The sequence below is a fragment of the Pteronotus mesoamericanus genome, unplaced genomic scaffold, assembly GCF_021234165.1.
Source record: "Pteronotus mesoamericanus isolate MK-2021 breed Mesoamerican mustached bat unplaced genomic scaffold, CSHL_Meso_final contig_56, whole genome shotgun sequence".
NCBI lineage: Eukaryota > Metazoa > Chordata > Mammalia > Chiroptera > Mormoopidae > Pteronotus > Pteronotus mesoamericanus.
In genome coordinates this window covers 1,198,982-1,219,351 of record NW_026555201.1, presented here as the reverse complement: position 1 = coordinate 1,219,351, position 20,370 = coordinate 1,198,982, and the positions used below count along the sequence as shown (strand labels likewise).

General features: G+C 54.6%; 2 protein-coding genes across 5 annotated transcripts; one reads left to right on the top strand and one right to left on the bottom strand.

Moving 5' to 3' along the window:
* The first annotated feature begins 2,272 nt into the window (after window positions 1-2,272).
* Window positions 2,273-9,256, top strand: ARHGAP9 (Rho GTPase activating protein 9). 2 transcript variants are annotated; one of them, XM_054580262.1, is made up of 17 exons: window positions 2,273-2,571; window positions 2,848-3,103; window positions 4,042-4,266; window positions 4,452-4,565; window positions 4,754-4,858; window positions 5,101-5,162; window positions 5,304-5,394; window positions 5,608-5,703; window positions 5,864-5,962; window positions 6,190-6,325; window positions 6,431-6,538; window positions 6,849-6,947; window positions 7,130-7,207; window positions 7,354-7,407; window positions 7,665-7,799; window positions 8,148-8,253; window positions 8,874-9,256. In XM_054580262.1, the coding sequence occupies exons 1-17, from the start codon at window positions 2,273-2,275 to the stop codon at window positions 9,043-9,045; spliced, it is 2,235 nt and encodes a 744-aa protein (XP_054436237.1). In that variant the 3' UTR covers window positions 9,046-9,256. The 2 variants fall into 2 exon arrangements, with proteins under 2 accessions (XP_054436237.1, XP_054436238.1); XM_054580263.1 differs by having other exon boundaries at window positions 2,273-2,588; window positions 2,880-3,103.
* Window positions 9,257-9,472: 216 nt separating this feature from the next.
* GLI1 (GLI family zinc finger 1) lies at window positions 9,473-16,469 on the bottom strand. Of its 3 annotated transcripts, none has more exons than XM_054580260.1 (11): window positions 16,370-16,469; window positions 16,059-16,151; window positions 15,592-15,787; window positions 15,175-15,319; window positions 14,736-14,825; window positions 14,510-14,647; window positions 14,018-14,167; window positions 13,196-13,360; window positions 12,464-12,694; window positions 11,640-11,907; window positions 9,473-11,217 (listed from the first exon to the last, which is right to left on the bottom strand). In XM_054580260.1, exons 1-11 carry the CDS (start codon window positions 16,467-16,469, stop codon window positions 9,473-9,475), a joined length of 3,321 nt encoding a protein of 1,106 aa, XP_054436235.1. The 3 variants fall into 3 exon arrangements, with proteins under 3 accessions (XP_054436235.1, XP_054436234.1, XP_054436236.1); XM_054580259.1 differs by having other exon boundaries at window positions 15,592-15,800; window positions 16,060-16,151; XM_054580261.1 differs by lacking the exon at window positions 16,059-16,151 and having other exon boundaries at window positions 15,592-15,757.
* Window positions 16,470-20,370: the final 3,901 nt, after the last annotated feature.

Below are 20,370 nucleotides of genomic sequence, written 5' to 3'. Positions count from 1 at the left end.
GTGAATATTACACTGTATTTTAATTGTTATGAGAGGGTAGGGACTATGTTTGTCATCTTAATTGACAATACCCAGTCCACAGTTCCTGCCTGACACAAATGTTAATAAGCATTCTATAAATAATACTGAATTTAAATTTAACTGAATAGGGGTACTAGAAGAGAAATGGGTTTGGGGAAAAATTGGCAAGATCAGTTTAGAACATACTGTATTTGTGGTACCTATGAAATACCTAAGTGGAGTATTTTTAGTGGGCGGTGGATTAGACTGGAGTTTTAGATAAAGATCTAGAATGAAGATATAGTACTCAGAAGCATATGAAGGTCATTTGAGCTAGAGAGATTAAGAATCCCTAGGGTGTATAGAGTGTAAAGGGCACAGGATCTCTGACAAGCCACTGGGGTTTAAGGAACAAGCAAAGGAAAGTCCTCCCTTATGCAACAAGGAAGGAAGTGATAGAAAGGCAAGGGAGATACCCATAGTTTTTACAGGAGAAAAAAACCAATTGTTTTGGCAGCTGCTGAGATGTCAAGCAGCATCGCGAGTGCAAAGTGTCTGTGCAAACTCTGGGGTGACCCTAGTGAAGAGTGACCTTAGAAAGGGGAGAGAGTCAGGGGAGAGGAAATGAAGACCTCTTTGTGTTGGCAACTCTTTTAAGAAGTTTGATTTTAAAAAGGGAGAGGGAGATACAGTGGTAACTGAAGAGCACAGTCAAGGGAGGTTTGTCTAAAGATGACTTGGCTACACTTAAAAGCTGATGGAAAAGATTCAAAAGCTAATGAGAAGGAGCCTCTAAAGAAGTAGAGGGTAGAGCAGGAGAGAGCTTCAGAGAAAGCAGAGAATAATGGGATTTGAGCACTTAACAAACATTAGATGAATGAATGAATGAATGAATGGGTAAAGTTGGTCATTATTTTAGAAGTAGGAAGAAAGAGTTGAGAGGTGGGATTCTCCACATTTCAAGAGAGGGGCAAACTAGGGAGAATATCACTGAGGAATCCTAGTACTGGCAACCCAGCCCTCAGACCACACGTCCGGGGGAAGAGAGCTGGCTGTTTGATGTCACCAAGGGGGAGGCACCCCACCTCTACCCCACCTCTCCAAAGCCTGACTGAAAGCCTCACAGAAAGCTTCACATTGTGCTGTGGAGAAACAGAGAAGGGGAAGAGAGGAGTGGCCAGGTAAGGAGGAAGTACAAGTGTGGGTTTTAAAGCTCTGGCAATGGACAGGGGAGGTTAGTTACTAGCTTCCTGGGAAAAGCTGACATCAGTCTGCCATCCTCCTCAATATGCCATCATAGCATCCTATGCTAGTTGTCAGTCCCTGATTCTATGGACATTAATAGATTTATTGTGTGGTTAGTGAAGATCTGTCTGTAAGCTCCAAGAGGGCAAGGGTTGTGTTTATCTCCTTCCTCTCCCTATCTCCAGTGCCTAACACTGTTTCTTTCACGGAGGAGGTGCTCAGCCTCCTGCTTAAGGATGGATGTGAATGAATGAACCCACACACTAAAGCGGAGCCCCGCCCAAGAGGCTTAAATACCCAGGATTGCATCAAGGCTTTCCAGCTCCCCAGAATGTGCCCAGGATTGGGAGGACGGTGGAGTTTTCATCTCTGCCTCTAACTCGGAACCCCTCTGTGTTTCTCCCATCCACTCTCTTGTTCTCTCCAATTTGGTCTTACTATTTCTCTGGCTCTCTGTTTCTCTGTTTCTGCGGCTCTCTGACTCTACACAGGAAGCACACAACTTTAGGTCTGAGGTGATCGGTAATGGAAACATTGGAGCCTGTGTACATTTAATAACAGGTCACAGACTTTTGTATCTTTGCGATTAACTGCTTTCTCTTTGCCTGTGTTCTGTCTGAGACTTAATTCTTTTTCCTCATCTTCCCGTGTACAGCTCAAGAATCCCACCACCATCCAGGACGAACTCCTCCTGCCCCTGGATCTTCTCATAGGCCCCAGAAAGTACTTGGAGGAAAATCACTGAGCTAGGCCTCGTCTGATTTCCTGCCTTGCTGGCCTTGCAGCCCTGTTGACCACATCCTCTGTCACCATATATACTTCCTCACCAGTCATATCGCTCAGGAGCTTTCAGCCCCCATAACCTGTCACTGACCCCCACTCAGGTCCTGTGCTTTACCCTCTTCCTGTCCCTACCTCTCTCTGACACTGCTGTTAGAACCATGTTACTCTGCCTAGAAGTAGCCAGTTCTGTCCTTTTCTGGATATCCAACACCCCTTTTTCCCACGGGTGACAGTATTGACCATAATGCTATCGGGCCAGTGGTGGCCAAGTACTTGGGGGAACCTAAGGCTGGGGTCCCGAAACACTTCTCGGGGATCCCAGCTCTGTGCCCTCTATGACTTCACTTATACTGCAGCAAATGGTAGGCAGGTATCTATGGCTGAAGGGGACAGGTTCCTACTGCTTCGAAAGACCAACTCGGACTGGTGGTTGGCAAGGCGCCTGGGAGCACCATCCAACTCTCGTCCTGTCTTTGTACCAGCTGCTTACATGACAGAGGAATCCATACTTTCCCAGAGCCCAACCACCATCACCACCAGACAATCCCTCGGGACTCATGGTAAGTCCCCCCATCACTTTCTTACCTCCATGGCTTCCGTGAATTATCGAAAGTGTCCTCCTCCCTCCTGACCCCATTCTCTTATTTACCTGTTGATCAGCCTACTCCTCATCCCCACCATGGTGTTTCCGTCGCCTCCCTTCCCAGTCTCCAGTCTTTGCGGCCTTGTTTTATTTTTCAACAACAGCCTCCCCCTGCTCTTGTCTTCCCTGTGAACTCCCAGGATGCGGCACCCAGCCAAGATCACACCTCTGATCACCTGCCCCTTGCTCTCCCCATTTCTGTTTCCAGGGCCCAAGTTGTTTCCTGGCTCACCAGAAGAGTTGCACTTATCTCAGACAACCCCAGATAGAGCCCAGGCTATATCGCAGCACCCTCCCTCTCTTCCCCCCAAAATGTGTAGAAGCATCAGTGCTACCAATTTGAGGCCCACTCTCCTGAAGCCCTTTGAGGATGGGCCAAGTGGAAGATCTCTCTCCCAGGAGGATTTGCTGACAGAGGCCAGTGCCAGCATGGTGAGTCATAGTTCTCCTTCTGAGCACCAGCTGTCCACAGATGTTTACTGCTGGGCCCTGTTCTAGGCACAATTTCAAACAGGACAGGCAGGCTCTCTGCTTTCAAGGGGTTCCCATGGAATGACAACACATAAATATATTTTGGTACTGATAAGCGCTACCAAGAAAATTAATATGGTGGAGAGTGACTGAGGTGGCCAGGAAGGCACCTCTGAGGGGATGACATTTAGTTGAAGCTGAATAAGGAGAAGTCAGGAACAGCCATGAAAGCAAACTACGAGATGAGAATTCTAGTTGAGGGACAGCAAGTAGCAAAGATCCTTGAGGATACATGGAACTTGGAAGATGAGAGATGGACTGCTATAAAGCCAACCTCATTTATGCTTTCTCTCTCTTCCTCCTGACTGCTGGCCCAAAGCAGGGTTTGTCCTGTGCCAGGTCTTGCCAGCTCAAGTCACCAATAAGTCCCCTCTAGAGATGGAACTCCCTTGCTCTTCCTGAAGACTCAGCCCCTCCTGTCTCTTAGTTACTGGTGGTTGAAAAATGGCCCCTCCTTTCTCATACCCCCTCCTCTCTGTCTTCTTTTACTCTGGAAGATGTGAAGGTGGGGAGCTCCCCTCAACCACCCCCCCTTACACACACACACACACACACACACACAGCCTGTTCCCCTTTCCTGCGGCCCTGGGGTGGGGGTAGTGTGGGGGAGGAGGGAAGTTGGCAACAGGAAGTGAGGAGAAGAGCAAAGAAGACTGTGAGGGAGGGAGTCAAAAAAAAAAAAATCAGCTGGGGACTGGTTTCTCCCTCAGTACCTGGGTCACCCCAGCCAGGATCTGGTGGTGAGAAAATGGTGGGGGAGAGGAGGAGGTGGTTAGGTGGAGAGAAGTCTGGGGAAGGCTCAGGCAGAATAACTACCTTTCTTCCCCCTTTCCTGGCAGGCAGGACCCCAGCCCCTCATGTCAGAGCCCCCCGTGTACTGCAACTTGGTGGACCTTCGCCGCTGTTCCCGCTTCCCACCCCCAAACCCTGTATGCCCCCCGCTGCAGAGGCTGGACACCTGGGAACAGTATCTGGACCCTAACTCCGGACGCTGCTTCTACATAAATTCGCTGACTGGCTGCAAGTCCTGGAAGCCCCCACGCCGCACTCGAACTGGGGAGACGGTGAGACCTTCTTTCCTGCTTATCTTTGTCCCCTCAATTTCCTCCTTCTCCCTACTGTATCCCAAAGTAGTGTATTTTCTTTCTGGGGCTCTCAGAAGATCAGAAGAATCAGAAAATTGTGAGAAGGGAGTTGAGAGCTGGTTGAGGTGGCGTCTGGATGTAGCTTTACCTCCCCTTCCCCCCAGAATCCTGCCTCCATGGAGGGAACGCAGACCTTGAAGAGGGACAGTGGTGTCCTCCAACCTCAGGCAAAGGGCTCAGAATCTGACACAGGGTCTCCAGAAATGCTCGACCCTCAGGTGAGATCCCTTCCTCCTCCAGATCACAGGCAGGAAAAGCCATCTTTTCACGACTTTCTCTTTTATGCAAGACGTTCTTTACTACACACCGGTCACCCACATCCGCACCCCTCTTCCCCCCCCCCCCCCCAGCTAGGGACTTCCAAGTTAGCGTTTCCTCCACCTGTTTCTCCACCCCCCTGCCCCAGGGTTCACCGTGCCCCCGACGGCGCACCTCCCAGCCTGACCCCTCAGACCAGCCTTCAGCCTGGCAGCCCCTGCGGCCTCTGCCGCAGGTCCTGGACGACCCCCATGTAAGCCTCCCATTTTCGTGTGAATGCCAAGAATCTCCTTGCCTCATGCCCTGATTCCTGCTCCTCCAGAAAGATCTTCCTCTTTCTGAGTGTTCCCTGGGCATCCTCGCTTACCCAGCCTCCCCTGCAACCTTTAAGGACTTCACCCCGGGGGAAAGCCGAGCTGGGCGGGGTCTGTAAGGGCCAGTGGGTGACTTACTGGTACCCGCCCCCACCCTGTCACCCCTCCCTCCGTTTCCCAGGAGGTGGAAAAGTCAGGCCAGCTCAACGTGACTAAGATCGCTCAGGGGGGACGCAAGCTCAGGTGAGGAGAGCTGGGAATACCTCTGGGGCCTGGGCGGTCCGACTCCATCCGTTGGGTAGAGCAGAGCGTTGGAAGAGCGCACTCCCCTGGTGATTCTAAATGACCTTTGCACCCCTCCTACTGCCCCCTCCGCCCCTGCAGGAAGAACTGGGCCCCATCTTGGGTGGTGTTAGCGGGCAACAGCCTGGTGTTCTACCGAGAGCCACCCCCCGCCGCACCCTCCTCAGCCTGGGTGAGTGTGAGCGAGGGAAGGGCGGGCGCAGGAGGGACCCCGGCGCCGGAGGGACTCGGGCCACCTGTGAGGGCGAAGGTGGGGAGGAAGGTGTAGAGGAAGGTCAGGAATTAAGAAGGAGCACAGCCTTCCTTGTTGCTGCGGTCCACCCGGTGAGAGGGAGACAGTGAGGGAAACCGCACCGTTGCCTCAGTTTCCTCCCCTGATTACCAGGGACCAGCGGGCACTCGACCCGAAAGCAGCGTGGACCTACGCGGGGCGGCCCTGGCGCACGGCCGCCACCTGTCCAGCCGCCGCAACGTCCTGCACGTGAGTGCCCGCTCAGGCATCCCCAAAGCCCCATCCTACAGAAGGGTGCGCCCTCAATTTCCCGCAAGAGTCTCCAGCTCGACCTCCCTGCCTTCTATGCTCCTCCCTCCCCGCTGACTCAAGCCTTCTCCCCGCCGGCCCCCTCCTCCCCGTCCCCCAGATCCGAACGGTCCCTGGCCACGAGTTCCTGCTGCAGTCAGACCTCGAGACAGAGCTGCGAGCCTGGCACCGCGCGCTGCGAGCGGTCATCGAGCGCCTGGTGAGATGGGCGGGAGGGAGTGGGGCAGACTGGCTCCGCTGGGGCGGGGCCGTGGGCGTGGGGAAGGGACTGTAGGATTCAGGGGTGAGGCGGGGCGGGGGGCCTCCGCGTAAAGCTCTGGGGTGGGGCTGGGACGTGGGGCCTCAGCAGCCGGTTAGGGTCTCCTTGCTTCGAGCTGGGGGTGCAGATTTCTCTCTTCTCGGCCCACCTCACCTGTCCGGGTCTAGGATCGGGAGAACCCCCTGGAGCTGCGTCTGTCAGGCTCGGGACCGGCGGAGCTGGGGGAGCTGAGCGCCGGGGAGGACGAAGAAGAGGAGCCGGGGCCCAAGCCACTGCTCCGTTTCGGCGGCCGCCGGAGCTCCAGTTAGGGGCGGGCCGGGGGCGGGGGTAGAGGTACCTGGGGGACCGTCACCAGGTTCCTTCGCCCCGCGGCTGCGCTCACACTCGGATTCCACCCGTCTCCTGCAGGTCGCTGCCCTGAAGGAAGTGAGCAGAACCGCGTGCGGAACAAACTAAAGCGGCTTATCGCGAAGAGACCACCCCTGCAAAGCCTGCAGGAGCGGGGTCTGCTCCGAGGTGAGGCGGACTGGGCCAGCTGGCACCGTTCTCCTTCGTGCCTCCTGCAGTGTTTTTACGTTCCTGATCTGGGCATCAGCCGATTTTCAGTGAGGCTCCCAGGAGGATTTCCCAGAACTGAATCAGCGGTCTTTTGAGGCCTCTGCTTTTCCCATTACTGCTGATTGTTGGGAGGTGGATGTACCCTTTTGCAGACCCAGAGCAGACAGCCAGGAGGGCCAGGAGGCCAACTCTGAGGTGAAGGCCTGTGCTAAGAGCTTCCATGGTTGACATTGGCACTGGCTTCCCGCCTCACTCTCTATCTCCCCAGACCAGGTGTTTGGCTGCCAGTTGGAATCGTTGTGTCAGCGGGAAGGAGACACCGTGCCCAGCTTTGTGCGGCTCTGCATTGCTGCTGTGGATAAGAGAGGTCATTTTCCCAGAGACCCCAAAATCTACCCTTTCAACAGGCCAAGGCCTTGAGTTCCCCACTTCCCTCATCCTGGTTTTCCTTTTAAACTTTTTCTGTCCACCCTCAGATCTTTCACCAGACCTCTCCATACACACAGGCTAGAGCAGGAATCCTTATCTTCTCCTTGCTTCATATCCTAGGTCTAGATGTAGATGGCATTTACCGGGTAAGCGGGAATTTGGCAGTGGTCCAGAAACTTCGCTTCCTGGTGGACAGAGGTGAGCAGGCCTGTGGGCAAGTGGTGGTACTAAGAACTTCATGTCTCAGAGCAGATGGTTCTGAGTGAGGGAGCCGGCAGAACGGGAAGAGCTTCTGGATGGAACTGCCTGTCTTATCTCTTAATCTCTTCTTACACCTGTTACAGAGCGAGCGATCACCTCCGATGGGAGATACGTGTTTCCAGAACAACCAGGCCAAGGTATTTACACAGAAGGTCCCTTAAATCCTTAGAAGTTCCCCACATCCTCCCTGCTCTCTGTGGATTTCCCCATGTCCTGCTCCTGGACCGGTTGTCCCCATTCCTGCCTTTGCTGTGTTGCCCCACCGTAGACCCCTTAAGCATTCCTATGGTCTGCCTTAGCTGCATTCTTCTATAGAACTCCTCATCTTTCAGTCTGTAGGTCCCTCTGGTCCTTCATGAGCCCTGAGCCCCTCTATACCTACTTCTCCTTCCAGAAGGCCGGTTAGATTTGGACAGTGCTGAGTGGGATGACATCCACGTGGTCACTGGAGCCCTGAAGCTTTTTCTCAGGGAGCTACCTCAGCCTCTGATACCTCCACTGCTGCTGCCCCATTTTCGTGCTGCCCTTGGTAAGGGATGGGAGCTTTGGGCAATGCCCTTAATATTGGGGGTGAAGGGGCATGAGTGGTAAAGAACAGAGTAGAGGTTTCCTTACACTTTCTGTCTCATGCTGAACACAGAGATGGTAAATAACTTTCAACACATGTGCCAACTCTAGTTGTTGTGTGTGTGTGTGTGTGAATGTTTAGAGGGCTGAGTTGAAAAGAATTCTAAGGCTGCAGTTGGGCTCAGTGAAAAAGAAAGCCGTGATGGATAAATGTCTTCCATGGGCCTTGGAAAGAGAAATGTTACCCGCCCTGCACTAGCGTCTTCCCTAAGCTCGCCCCTGTGCTCTTCCCATTACTCTTTCTCTCTAGCACTCCCGGAATCAGAGCAACGCCTCTCTCAAATACGAGAATTAATAGTCTCACTGCCAAAGCCCAACCATGACACTCTGCGGTACCTCCTGGAGCATTTATGCAGGTCAGGAAAACGGAACTTTTTTGTTCATTCAGGAAGAGGGTGGGGTGGAGCATGCAGCAGACTCTGTTTGAATGGGGCTAGGGTAGGGAAACACCTAAGTTTAGACAAGATTGGGGAAAGTGGCCACCTCTATGCAGGGGTCATATTATGAGGGTCAAAACCTGCTGGTTAGCATCAAATGGAGAAATGGGGATCAATTCAAGCTCATTGATGGTGTGTGAGAAACAAGGGAAATCTAACCTCTTCCTTCCCTCTGCCTCTTTGTTTCCCATTGGAACAGTGGTTATGGCTTATTTGGCTGAGCTGGGCCTGGGCAGTGACTTCTGAGAGAGGATAGCCATTTGAATTAAAGCCTTCCAAATTGTGAGCAGAGAGGACTCTAGGGGAAGTCTCTGAAGCTGGGAAGAGGTGGTTGTATCCTAGCTTGTATCTCTGAGTTGTATTCTGAAGTTTTCTCTGCTGGTCCTATCTCCATCCCCCTTGAGGCTCTCTCCCCTTGGTTTCCTTGGCTGTCACATAGAGGGGTGAATTCTTCCCTGCTCAACTCTTTGAAAAGTTAGATTTATTCGAAGTGGCAAAGCTGCTTCCTTTCAGCCCCTTCTCTTGGCCTTTGCCCACAGGGTGATGACACATTCAGATAAGAACCGCATGACCCCTCACAATCTGGGAATTGTGTTTGGACCAACCCTGTTTCGGCCCGAGCAGGAGACATCTGACCCAGCAGCCCATGCTCTCTACCCTGGGCAGCTAGTCCAGCTGATGCTCACTGACTTCACCAGCCTCTTCCCCTGACCGGGGCAAGAAAGAAGAGAAAACATGTTCCAGTGGTACCCCCTGGTGGTGTGGTATGTTCTGAGGACATCCCTTTAAATCCCATGTCTCCCAGATGATTGTCTCCATCTTTGTGAGTCTGACCTGAGGGGTTGGGATGTGGTGAGGGAGCTTCTCTAAAGAGGAAAGTGTGGCCCGGGTGGGGGGGATAACTCCTCCCCAAGATAATAGCACATAAAGCAGGGCTATTTCTGATGCAGTTCCTTTATTAGGAAACAGTGTCATTATCAAATTTCTCCCCCAAATATATACAGATTGTATTCAGCCCCCAGCCCCTACTTCCTATCCCTGGGGCATCCCAGGGAGCCATGGCTCCTTCTCCTGACTTCTCTGGGAGGATGAACACCCCTTAGGAAATGTGGACCTGGGGTGGGTGGGGTTCCACACTTTAGGCACTAGAGTTGAGGAATTGTGTCTCACCAGGCAGGGATCCCAGTAAGACACTCATGTTGCCCACAGCCATGTTGGGGGCTCCAGCGGGAGGTGGGGTATGTTCCGAGCTGTGCCCCTGGTTATGGGAAGGAGGAGGGCTCAGCCCCTGGGCCTCATCCAGAATAGCCACAAAGTCCAGCTGAGTGTTGTCAAGATCAAGAGAGTCCAGGGGGTTACACACCTGTCCTTCAGGAGGAGGGTACAAGGCAGGACCTCCTCCCAACCTGCCCACCTCAGGGTGGCCACAGCTGGGGTTGGTGGCCCCTGCCTTAAGTGGCCCATAGCAAGTGGGCAGAGGGGGCAGAAGTCGGGGTGGTGCTGCTACTCTGTGGGAAGGCTTGTTTCCCCCCACTGCAAAATTTTCATGGCATGGTGAAGGGGCAGGATAGGAACCTGACTTGTGATTGGGCAAGTTAGGTGCAAAGCCAGGTCCATATGTGGCCACTGGGGCCTTGGCAGGGCTTGGGCTAACCTGGGAACCCCCCAGAAACTTCGGACTCTGGTAGAGAGGTTCCTGGACTGGGGAATCTCCCCTGCCCCCTCCCTCCCACAGCAGCTCCTGTTGAGACTGAACATAATTACACACAAGCTGAGCCTTGAGCTGTCCTGTGGAGTGAGTGGGGTGATCAAAATCCGGGCCAGGCCTGGATTCTGAAGGAAGATAATCAGGAGGTGGCTGGTTGTAAGGGCCTGACTGGGGATATTGGGGTGGGGGAGGCTGGGGGTAGTGGGAGAACAGAGGCTGTTGGCGTGGAGGCGCCTCACTGGGGTGGGCATTGAGGCAGGGTGCCAGTCCTGTGGAGTCAGAACCCATTGGACACCCCTGTTCTGGTTTGACCTGGACGTGTCCATAATGTTCAAGACGAGGACACTCGCTGTAGGTTCCAGCTGGAGGCTTGGGGCCTGGGTACAGCCCGGAGTGGGCAGGGAACTCACCCCATGTTTCTGGGGTGGGGTCAGGATAGGAGACCTGCTGGGGACAAGGGTTGTGGCTGTAGCTGGCAGGTGGACCCGGTCCAAGAGGCAGGGAGCCTGGACCCCTAGCTCCATAAGGCTCAGCTGCTGCCCCCTCAGGTCCCCCATAACCCAGAGCATCAGCAGGTGGGAAGTCCATATAAGGGCTCAGGCCACTGCCCATCATGGAGGTCCCGATCTCTGGTTCCTCCCGTAGCCCTCTGGTATCCATGGCAACATTCTCACTGATGCTGTGGGGCTGTGGTGAGTAGACAGGGGTTGGGAGTTGGGGATCAAAGTTCCGTCCTCCCCCTGCTGTGGTGGGGTGTGTGTGGACACAACCCAAGCTCTTGAACCGCTGGACTCTGGCTGGGGCTGGGTGGTCAGCAGCCCGGGCTGGGTCACTGGCCCTCCGGGTGACCCCTGCGTTGGGGTTGTATCCTGGATACTCGGTTCGGCTTCTCCAGGGAGGTCCAGGGAGACTCCCAATTCGATCCAGGCTGGATGCTGCAGTGGGTGGAGTACCACCTCCCCTGGCTGAAGCATATCTTGCCCGGAGCAGGTAGTGCTGGGCAGGTGTGAGGCCAGGCAGAGAGGATGCCCCATTCTCTGGTGGGGAGCCAGGGGGAAAGGGGGAGGCTAGGGAGGAGCGGCGGCTGACAGTATAGGCCGAGCTGACGCTGCTGGAGCTGCTGCTGCGGCGGTCAAGAGAAACTGGGGGACCCAGACGGCGGGACACAGGGGTGCCTGCAAGTGATAGGGAGAAAAGGTAGGGTGGTCAGGAGGCCCCCTGAATCTAACCGTGCCTCCCCCATGGGACAGGCTTGTCCTGGAACCCCAAGGAAAGACTCCTTAACTCTGACCACTTAGTTATGTCTCTTTCTCCCATGCCCTTTCTGCTTCTGTCTCATCGGGGATTCAGGGCTGCTGCCAACAGTTGTACAGGCTCTACACTGCACAGTCCTATGGGACAGCATTCACTTCACATACTTTGTGTAGCACAACAATTTTCTGGTGGTTGGAAGGAAAACGTCTTAAGGAAGGGGAACATTTTTCTAGTGTACAGTGGTGCTATATTGCATCCCCAAAGCGTGAAGTCCTTCCTCCAACCTCAAGAAAGGTCCAGATCTCAGCCCAGCAACCACCCCGCCCCTACACCCAGATCTCACCCGTGTGGGTCAAGCTGGGCAGTTTGAGGCCCCGGGGCCCTATTGGCCGGAGTTGATGTAGCTGGTCCAGCCTGAGGTTCTCAAGGCGGCGAAGAGTAGAAAGACCGGTGCCAGCAAGGCAAGGCCCCTCGTCCAAGCTGGACAGGTCCTCAGTGCTGCCCCCCATATTTCCAGTCATTTCCACACCACTGTCTGTATTGGCCGCGCTGCCTGCTGGGGAGTGGTCACTACTGCAGGATGACTGGGCCCCAGGGCTTGGCTGTGGCTTCTGTTGGGAAAGATGAGGGCTGAGGGTGACATCCTTTTCCTTTTTCCATAGCTCCCTGAACTTGGTGAATAGCTAAAAGCCTGCATCCCAATGACTGCTGGGATTGAGGGGAGGCTTACAGGCGTAGAGAGGGCTGAGCAGGTGAGGGACAGGGCAAACCAGAGGAGAGGCATTGAGAAGAGCCTAGGCTGGAGCACAGACAACCTGGGTCAAATTAGCCCTCTTGGCTCTATGCCCTTGGGCAATTTCTCCACGCCTGAATTTCCTCGTCTGAAAATGGGGACAATAAGTTCCTTTCTCATGAAGTTGTTGTGAGGGAGTACATGAACTTATACACGTAAAGGGTTCAGAAGAATACAGTGAGTCTTATTTAAGAATTTGCTGAACCAATGAAATAAATACACTAAAATCCCTAGACTTGGGGTAGCCCAAGGAGCAACATTGGGACATCTGGGGGTCTGGCCACAGAGGAGTGATAGGAGGGGATGGGCGAGTTGGGATGATGTCAGCGAGGCAGTCGGAGCTGTGCAGACAGAGGGTTCTCTGGCTGTCTCACCATAGCACCTTCTGGCACAGTCAGTCTACTCTCCTCCCTGCCAGGGCCTCCATCCCGCTCCCTCTTGGGCTCCACTGTGGAAAGGGATGGTGTCCGGGGCAGGGGGCCGTCCCCTCGATGCCGCTTGGTCACGTGGGCGTCAGGACCATGCACTGTCTTGACATGTTTCCGGAGCGAGCTGGGATCAGTGTAGCGTTTGGTGCAGCCAGGGAGCTTACACACATACGGCTTCTGTTGAGTGGAAAATGAAGACAGCAGGCAAAGGTGTGAACGTGGAAGAATGCAGAAGGAGTGTGAAAAATTGGTGGCATCAAGCAAGGATGAGGGCAAGGGGGGAACACACAGCACCCAAGGAAATAAGGAGAGTGGGGCCCTTGGAGTAAGAAATGAGAGGATTGGGGAAAGATTAGGAAAGTTGACTGCCCAGGCCTGGGGAAGATGAGGGGGTGAGCCCGGTCTGAGGCCCCCTAAATTCAGGGATGGAAGGGGTCAGGGGTCTCCTTTAGTAAGAATGGGTCTTTCTTAGGTTAGCCCTTTGGCAAGTTAGAGGTAAGGGGTAGAAGGTAGTGAGTGAAACTTCTTAATTTCAAAAAGGCCTTCTCCAGGTGAATTATATAGGTGGGGAGAACTCACCTCTGTGGAGTGGGTGCTGGGCTAAGGGATTTCTTATGGGGGAACCGCCCCCGTAGGTGGCTTCTCAAGTGGGGAGAGTCTCTTAGGTAAGGCATTCACCTCATTGGAGTGGGTCCGGTTCTGATGCTTGGCCCGGTCACTGGCATTGCTGAAGGCCTTACTGCAGCCCTCGTGCTCACACATGTATGGCTTCTCGCCCGTGTGTGACCGTAGGTGCGTCTTCAGATTTTCGAGGCGTGAGTATGATTTCCGGCACCCCTCAAACTGGGGGATATAGGACCAAAGCATAGCTCTCAGACAAAAGGGCATGGAATTAAAAGAACCCTAAATCTCAAAAGGGACATATGTCAGAAAATATAACTCAGGTTGGGGTAGTACTGGGGCTTCAGGAGAAGTCCCATAACTAGGGGACATGGGCAGACAACAGACTGGGAAACAGAAGCAGCTGGAGGCACTCTGCCTGCGGGGACATGAAGCTGAGGCCAGAACATCTCCTGGTCAAGTCAGGGCGGGTCTCCCTGCATGGAGCTCTTGGGCCGTTTTGGGATGGAGTAATCTGGGGGTGTCGTCTGTCCTCAATGCCAGGCTTCTCCATGAGGCAGCTTCTCCGTTATGCCTGCTCTAGGAGGCACAGTGCCTAGAGCCCGCAGTACTTTCAGGGTCCCACAAAAATGTTTTAATTTATATGAAAAGCAAGGAAAAATGAGCTTGTAGTTCCAAGAAAGTGTTCTAATATATCATGTCAATGTTTATCTTCATACAAACACAGTCATAAAATATAAATGTTTAATACTTGTTTATGGAAGAAGGGGCCTACAAAGGCATAAGTGCCTAGGGCCCACGAAAGTCACAATGAGGCCCTGCCTTGGAGGGCAGCCTCAAGTGAGGGAGGACCCTGAGCTTGGGAAGAGGGTGCCTCACCGTGCACTTGTGTGGCTTTTCGCCCGTGTGTCTGCGCATGTGGACCACCAGCATGTACTGGGCTTTGAAGGGCCTCAGCTCCCTGGAGCAGCCCCCCCAATGGCACACGAACTCCTTCCGCTCCCCGTGGATGTGCTCACTGTTGATGTGCTGAGGGGAGAAGACGCAGAGGCTCTCTGAGGTTCCCCGATGCTCAGAGACCCAGACCTCCTCCCCTCGACCTCCCCACCACACCATATCCCCCTATGGTTCCACTTTATGGGGGAAGATGGTGTAGGAAGGACATCATAGCCCACGTCTCAGTTCTTCCAAGTTCGTAAAACAAAGCCACAACTCTTGAGTTTATGCCTGCTCAAAAGGGCACTTCCTGACCTCAGTATCCTCGGACCTCCTGCTCTCAGCCTGCTTCCAGTCAGAAATTCTGCGAAATTGTGTCCCACTCAGAATTTCCTACAGGTTCCAGTCAGCATTCTTGTTACCCCTGGGGCTCACATGCACCAGCTGCTCCTGGGAGTCAAATTCCTGGCTGCAGCCATCCCAACGGCAGTCAGTCTCATACACAGATTCCGGCTCAGGCTTCTCCTCTCTCTCCATGTCTTCCCTCCCATCCAGCACCCCCAGCAGGGGATCCTAAGGCAGGAGAGGCAATCCTAGGGTCACTTGGATGGCAGCTTTTGGTTTACTCAGGTTCCAGAAGTAAAGCCGCCCCTGTCCTTACCTGTGTGCCTGTGGAGTTGGGGCTGGACATGTCACCTTCCAAGGGCTCCTCTGGGCACTTGCTAACCAGCATGTCCAGCTCAGACTTCAACTTCCCCAAGGAAGAAGTGAGGGTGATGAAGGTAGAAGTGGGCAGAAGGAAGAGAGGGAGCCCAGCCAGGTCTTCCTGCCCCGAGTGCCCCCACCCAAGCAGCTGGAACCCCTGAGTTTGGGAGAGATTTCCTCCTTGGACTGCACTGGTGAATGGAATGGACTAAAGGTGGTATCTCATTTGGAAGAATCTGATTCAACCCTAAGAGTGAACCCCAGCACCTATATCCCGTTATTTTTCTGGTGCTGAAACTTTTATATCTCTTGTCCTTCCTTCACGCTCCCCTATAAAGTCCTTTCCCTGCCCCCCTGAGCTGAGAGAAATCAGGTTGTAATATGAGGGCTCTCACCTGGCAAGTTGGGAGTGGTCCCCGGGACTGAGGATGCGGCATCATCCCTCCCTGGGTGGGGTTATGGGGACCGCAGGGCTGGACCCCGAAGGATGGCGAGGTCCCTTTTTGGTGATTCATCTGGGGTGGGAATCCCAGAGATGGGCTGAGGAGGAGGAGGAAGGGGAGTGGTTATTTAGGACTGTCACTTCAGAAAGTCTCAGGAATTCTGAGACTATGTGGAGGGTGCCTGGAAGACAGTGCGGGAAGTGGTTGAGGCAGTCTTGGGGAGGTGCTGAGGAGGGCTCCAACGCCTTTGAAATGATAAGGATTCAAACAGGGTCTGGTGGTTTGGAGGGCTTGAGGCTTTGAATAGGGTTTGGTAGGGTCTTTCGGGGCCTCTTAGACCGGGATCTCTTAGCCCGAGGCTGTCTGCACCTCATAGTGCTGATAGAGAGGTGACCGTAGGAGCCCCCCGGAGAGGCACAGCGTGAGTTGATGAAGGCCACGAGGGAGCTGGGCGAGGTTCGGATAACTGTCTGCAGGTCCAGGCTGGCATCTGACAGAGGTGAGATGGACAGTGCCCGCTTCTTGGTCAGTTTGACTGCACTCCGGGGAGGAGGAAAGAGTGGGGCTGGGCAAGAAACAGGGAGATAGAGAAAGTAAGGGGGCATGTCTCTCCATGCACTCAGCCTGTGTGTTCTGACACTCAGAAAAAAAAAATATGACACGTGACTCTACTTTACCCTATTGCCCCCATCTGTGACTACCTGATCATGCTCTGACCCCTTGATCCCATCTTCAAGCACTTCCTTTTGCACGTTAGATCCCCTGCCCTCCCGCTTTCTCCCTCCGGACCAGTCCCAGAGTGGCAGAAAGAGAAGAGATGTTGCCTGAGGCCTCACCCTCCGTGCAGCTGTTGGTCTCTCTGGCTGACCCATAACCATGGGGGCCAGGCATGAGGTTGGCCTGGTGGCAGAAGGGCAGACCAGACAGTCCTAGAAAAGAAAGACAACTGGACTGGGGGATACACGAGTCTTCACTTTCCAAGCCCATATTAAATTGGGCTGATCCCGTATTCCAAGCCCATATTACATGGCAGCTCAAATTTTGTAGATGGAAAACTGGCATGGGATAGGAAATAGAAGAGGGATCCCTGGGGCTGGGTGAGAGATCTGTCAGTCCTCAAGGCCCAGAGATTGGTATATGTACTGACCTTCTGTCCCCATGCCGGGGGCCCCCTGACTGGGGAGGGGCCTGAGACAGCAGGGTTCGCCATAGCTACTGACTGGTGGTGGGGTCATCGAGTTGAACATGGTGTCTCAAAGGAGAGTGTGGGAACACTGCAGGAGGGGAAGGGAGATCTGCAAATTATAAAGATGGGAGGGAAATAGGGAAGGTCAGATAACTAACTTAGGTGAGAACACTGGGCAGAGAGTTTCCCCTGTGCCCCTAGCCCCTCCAAGATATCTGCCATGGGAAATCAGATTGAAATGAGCATCACTGAGTCAGGGTGAGGACAGGAAGAGAAGTCCCAAAGAGGCAGGGGCAGTCTTGGTGATTTTTGTGGGAACTTGATGGGAGCTTTGCCTGTGTGGTCCGTGTGTATAGGGAAGTGTTGTGGACTAATTGTGCCTATACGAGCTTCAAGTGACTTTAAAAACATGGACTCTCTATTACTTCTTGCTCTGACCGTGGACCAGCTTTGAGGGGTAGGATGGGACTCAGGCAAGAGCCTCTGACTTCAAGCATGGGCCTGGCTATTCTACCTAAGTCTCTTTCCCTTCCCTTCGTTTGTTACTGCTGAGGGACAGCCCGCCTACAATCTCTCTAGTGTCCAGCAGAGGGAGCCCTCGCCACAGCCCAGACAGTGAGGCTGGTGGGGTCAGGAGGGAGAGCGGATGGTCTGTCTGTCTGCTCTTTTCTCTCTAAGGCAGAAAACTGAAAAACGGGATACCGTTTCTGAGGTGAACCTCCCGGTCCTCTGGGTACAAACGATGGAAGCTGGTGTTATTCTAGGGTAGTTTGAATCTGGGCGCCCACCTAGCTCTCTCTTGGTCTGTTTGGGGGGAACGGGAAAGGGACTGGGAAGGAAGGCTATGGGAGAATTAAAAAAACAAACAAAAACACACAAAATCATCATCCATTAAGAGCAGTGAGAGAGGAGAGAGTGACGCTGAACCATTTTCTCCTCAAACTTCAGTTTTTACTCCACCTCGGGTTTTCCGGTCTCCCGGGACTGAGGGTGGGGTGGGGCGGGGTAGGGTGGAGAACGACCGGGAGCGGGCCGGCCGGCGCGGTGGGTGATCCTGAGATGCTGGGATTTAGGGTGAGGGCGGGGTAAGATGGGGAGCGGAACCCGGACCCCATGACCTAGCCAGAGCCCCGCAGCCTGGACTGCACCCTTCCCAACTCCTTTCCTAGTGTGGATACGGATCCCGCATCTAAGACCTCCCAACTCGACCTTGGCACTTTAGGGGGGGGCACAGCTGGCTGGCAGCTGGATCGGGGGACACTTCTCCCGCCTCCTTCTATGACTCACCCAGGGGAAGGAGGCGGGGGATCGCAAACGACCCCCCAAACACTGAAGAAACTCCCCAAAACGTACCCAGTCATTTTTTTCGACACACTGCCCAGCCGTGGGGTAGCCACGATGGAAATGGGGCGACATCCCTCCTCGCCCACGCGTGCCACAGCCCACCCACGAATCCCCTTCACACTAATGAAAGGAAAATATTGCCAACTTTTCCAGCTTTAGTTACGTTTTTCTGGGGTGTTGGATGTGAGCACAGGATAGAACAAGTAGCTAGCTCTAGGGTTCCGCGGCTGTAGCTCTTAATCGTCTTCTGTGTCTCCCTATTTTCCAGAGTCCCTCTCGCACCCCCGCTCCCCAACTCCTAGGAGTCGGCCCCGCCCCCCTTCTCCGGGTCCCGCCTTCTCCGCCCCCGTGCCTCCTCGGCCCACCCAAGTCGCCGCCGCAGGCTCTGGCTGCAGACGGCTCCGCTTCCCCCGCCCGCCCCGGAGCCCAGTCGAGCGAGCCGCAGTGAAGGGAGGGGAGTGTTGAGAGGCGGGACACATTCTTCCCTTTTCCCCTCAGTGTATCCAGAAAGCTGGCAGTGGCGCCCGGGGGTGGGGCACTGTTGGAGAGTGGGGGGTCCTAGTGGTAGGGTGGAAAAGAAAGAAGAATCCATAAACTACAGCGAGGGAACGTGACTAGATAAATAAAGTAAGGTGTGTGTGGAGAGGGGAGCCTTCAGGACACATTATGTTCCTGGGTATCCCCGCTGGCTTCCCAAGGGTTAACACCAACAGACCCCCGGGAACCCCCTTAGTGACGTAAAGGGCGGGGTCTGTGCCGCCAGGCGGGGATGCCGGTGAGATAGTGGGGGAGGGGGCCTGGACCCCGCCCCCCTAGGGAAAACCACCCGAACTCCGGCCCTAACAACTCCCCGGAGAAATCGCCCCGCCTTCTCCCTCTACCGGACCGTGAAGACCTATGCTATGAAGACCCCAGCTCCCCAGCCCCCTAAAATCTTCATTTTTCAGTCTCTATGGGATCCCCTTTCCCTACTAATCCTGTCCCCAAAGCTAGCTGCCTAGGAAGGATTGTTTCGGGGTCACGGGGCCTGAAAGAGGCTTCAGAGCGGGGAGAAAGGGCAGGCAGGGTGGTCTGAGTCAGAGGAGGGGCCTCGATCCCCAGCTCCCGTTTGGGAGAGGGGCCAACAGGGATGCACCGGCAGGCAGTGGCCAGTGGTCCCGCCCAGTCCCAGTAGGGGTTTCCCCGCTGCTGGCCCCAGCTGTCCCGGTGGTCCTGAGGTCAGGGGGTCAAGACAAGCGCTTATGGGCTCCTCCTGGGCACCCTGTCCACAGCCTTTGGGACTCAGGTATCCATAGCGCTTGGGGAGTCTTTCTAGGGCCTAAACTAGACACTGGTCCCTCCAACTCCCTTCCTTGTCTGGAAGACACACCTTTTTCTAAAACACATGCACCATCAAGCACATCTGTCACGAGACACGCCAGGGATTCTAGCCCAGCAGCCCCCCAGTGGTTTTGTCGCCTCACACAGACCCATCTCCACCCCACCTGGGGTTCTCTCTTTAGCTGTTCCCTCCTTTCAGAAACACTGACGTCTTCCTGTCGGCGCTCAGAGACACACCTGGAGTTCCCTCTCTACACGCATACCTCCAGCTAGCCGTCCCTCCAGCCTCTTCATCCCAACCTCATGGAAGTGAGATGTTTCTAATGTATGGGAGAGGCAGAGACAGACAAAGAGATCCACGATTGCCTGAGACAGACACACAGACTGTCAGAAGAAGAAAAAAAAAAGATACAGAGAAAGGGAGATACAAATGAAAAAATTCTCCAAACTTTCTAATATCTCACCCCAGGCTCTCCCAACCCCAATTTTGCCTCTGTGTCCCAGTTCTCCCTCTAGGCTGGGTAGAGTGCCTCGCCAGCAGAGCATCCTTTCAGACCCCCTCCCCCACCTCTCCCAGGTGGTCCCCCGCCTTCCCCCTTTCTCACCTCAGTCTGGGCGCTGGGCTCGGGATGCGCGGTCCAGGGCTGGAGTCTGGGCTGGGGGGTGTGCGGTGGCGAGGGGGGTGCGGACGGGGCCAAGGCAGCGCAGCCTCAGTGCCACCCCCACCCCCCCTAACCTGGCCCCCAGCCCTCCCGCCGGCCCAGCCCGCTGGGCTGCGAGCCGGGACCACCCGCGAGAAGCGCAAACTTTTTTTTCCCTAATGCAAAAACTTTTTCTTGCTCAAGCCTCTGGCGCGCCGCCGCTCTTCCCGCTCGCCCTTCAACTCCCTCCTGTTTCCCTCCCTCTTGCCGTTCAGTAGGATAAGGCGGGGTAGCTGGAAGCAAGAGAGGGGGTGCCGGGCTTATTGCACCCCCAGGACCCCCAGGATCCTCCCCCTCCCTAGAGGGACCCTATGCGGCCTCCCCCCCCCCCCCCCCCCCCCGCCGAACACGCTGCTGGTGGTGGGCAGTAAATCCCGGCATGGATTCTTGGCTCGGCTGCCGAGGAAGAGGCCTTCAACCAGAACCAGAAAAAACAGATGGAGAAATATATTGCGGGACGCGAAGGGGACGACGAAAAAGTTCATCCCAGAAAGAAACTGTTGGAGGTAGGGTGCTAACTGAACATTCCACTACCCTGCAGTTTATCAGCTGGCCTCATCCTTTGGATGGAACTTGAAGGGTCGGGACGGAGTTGGG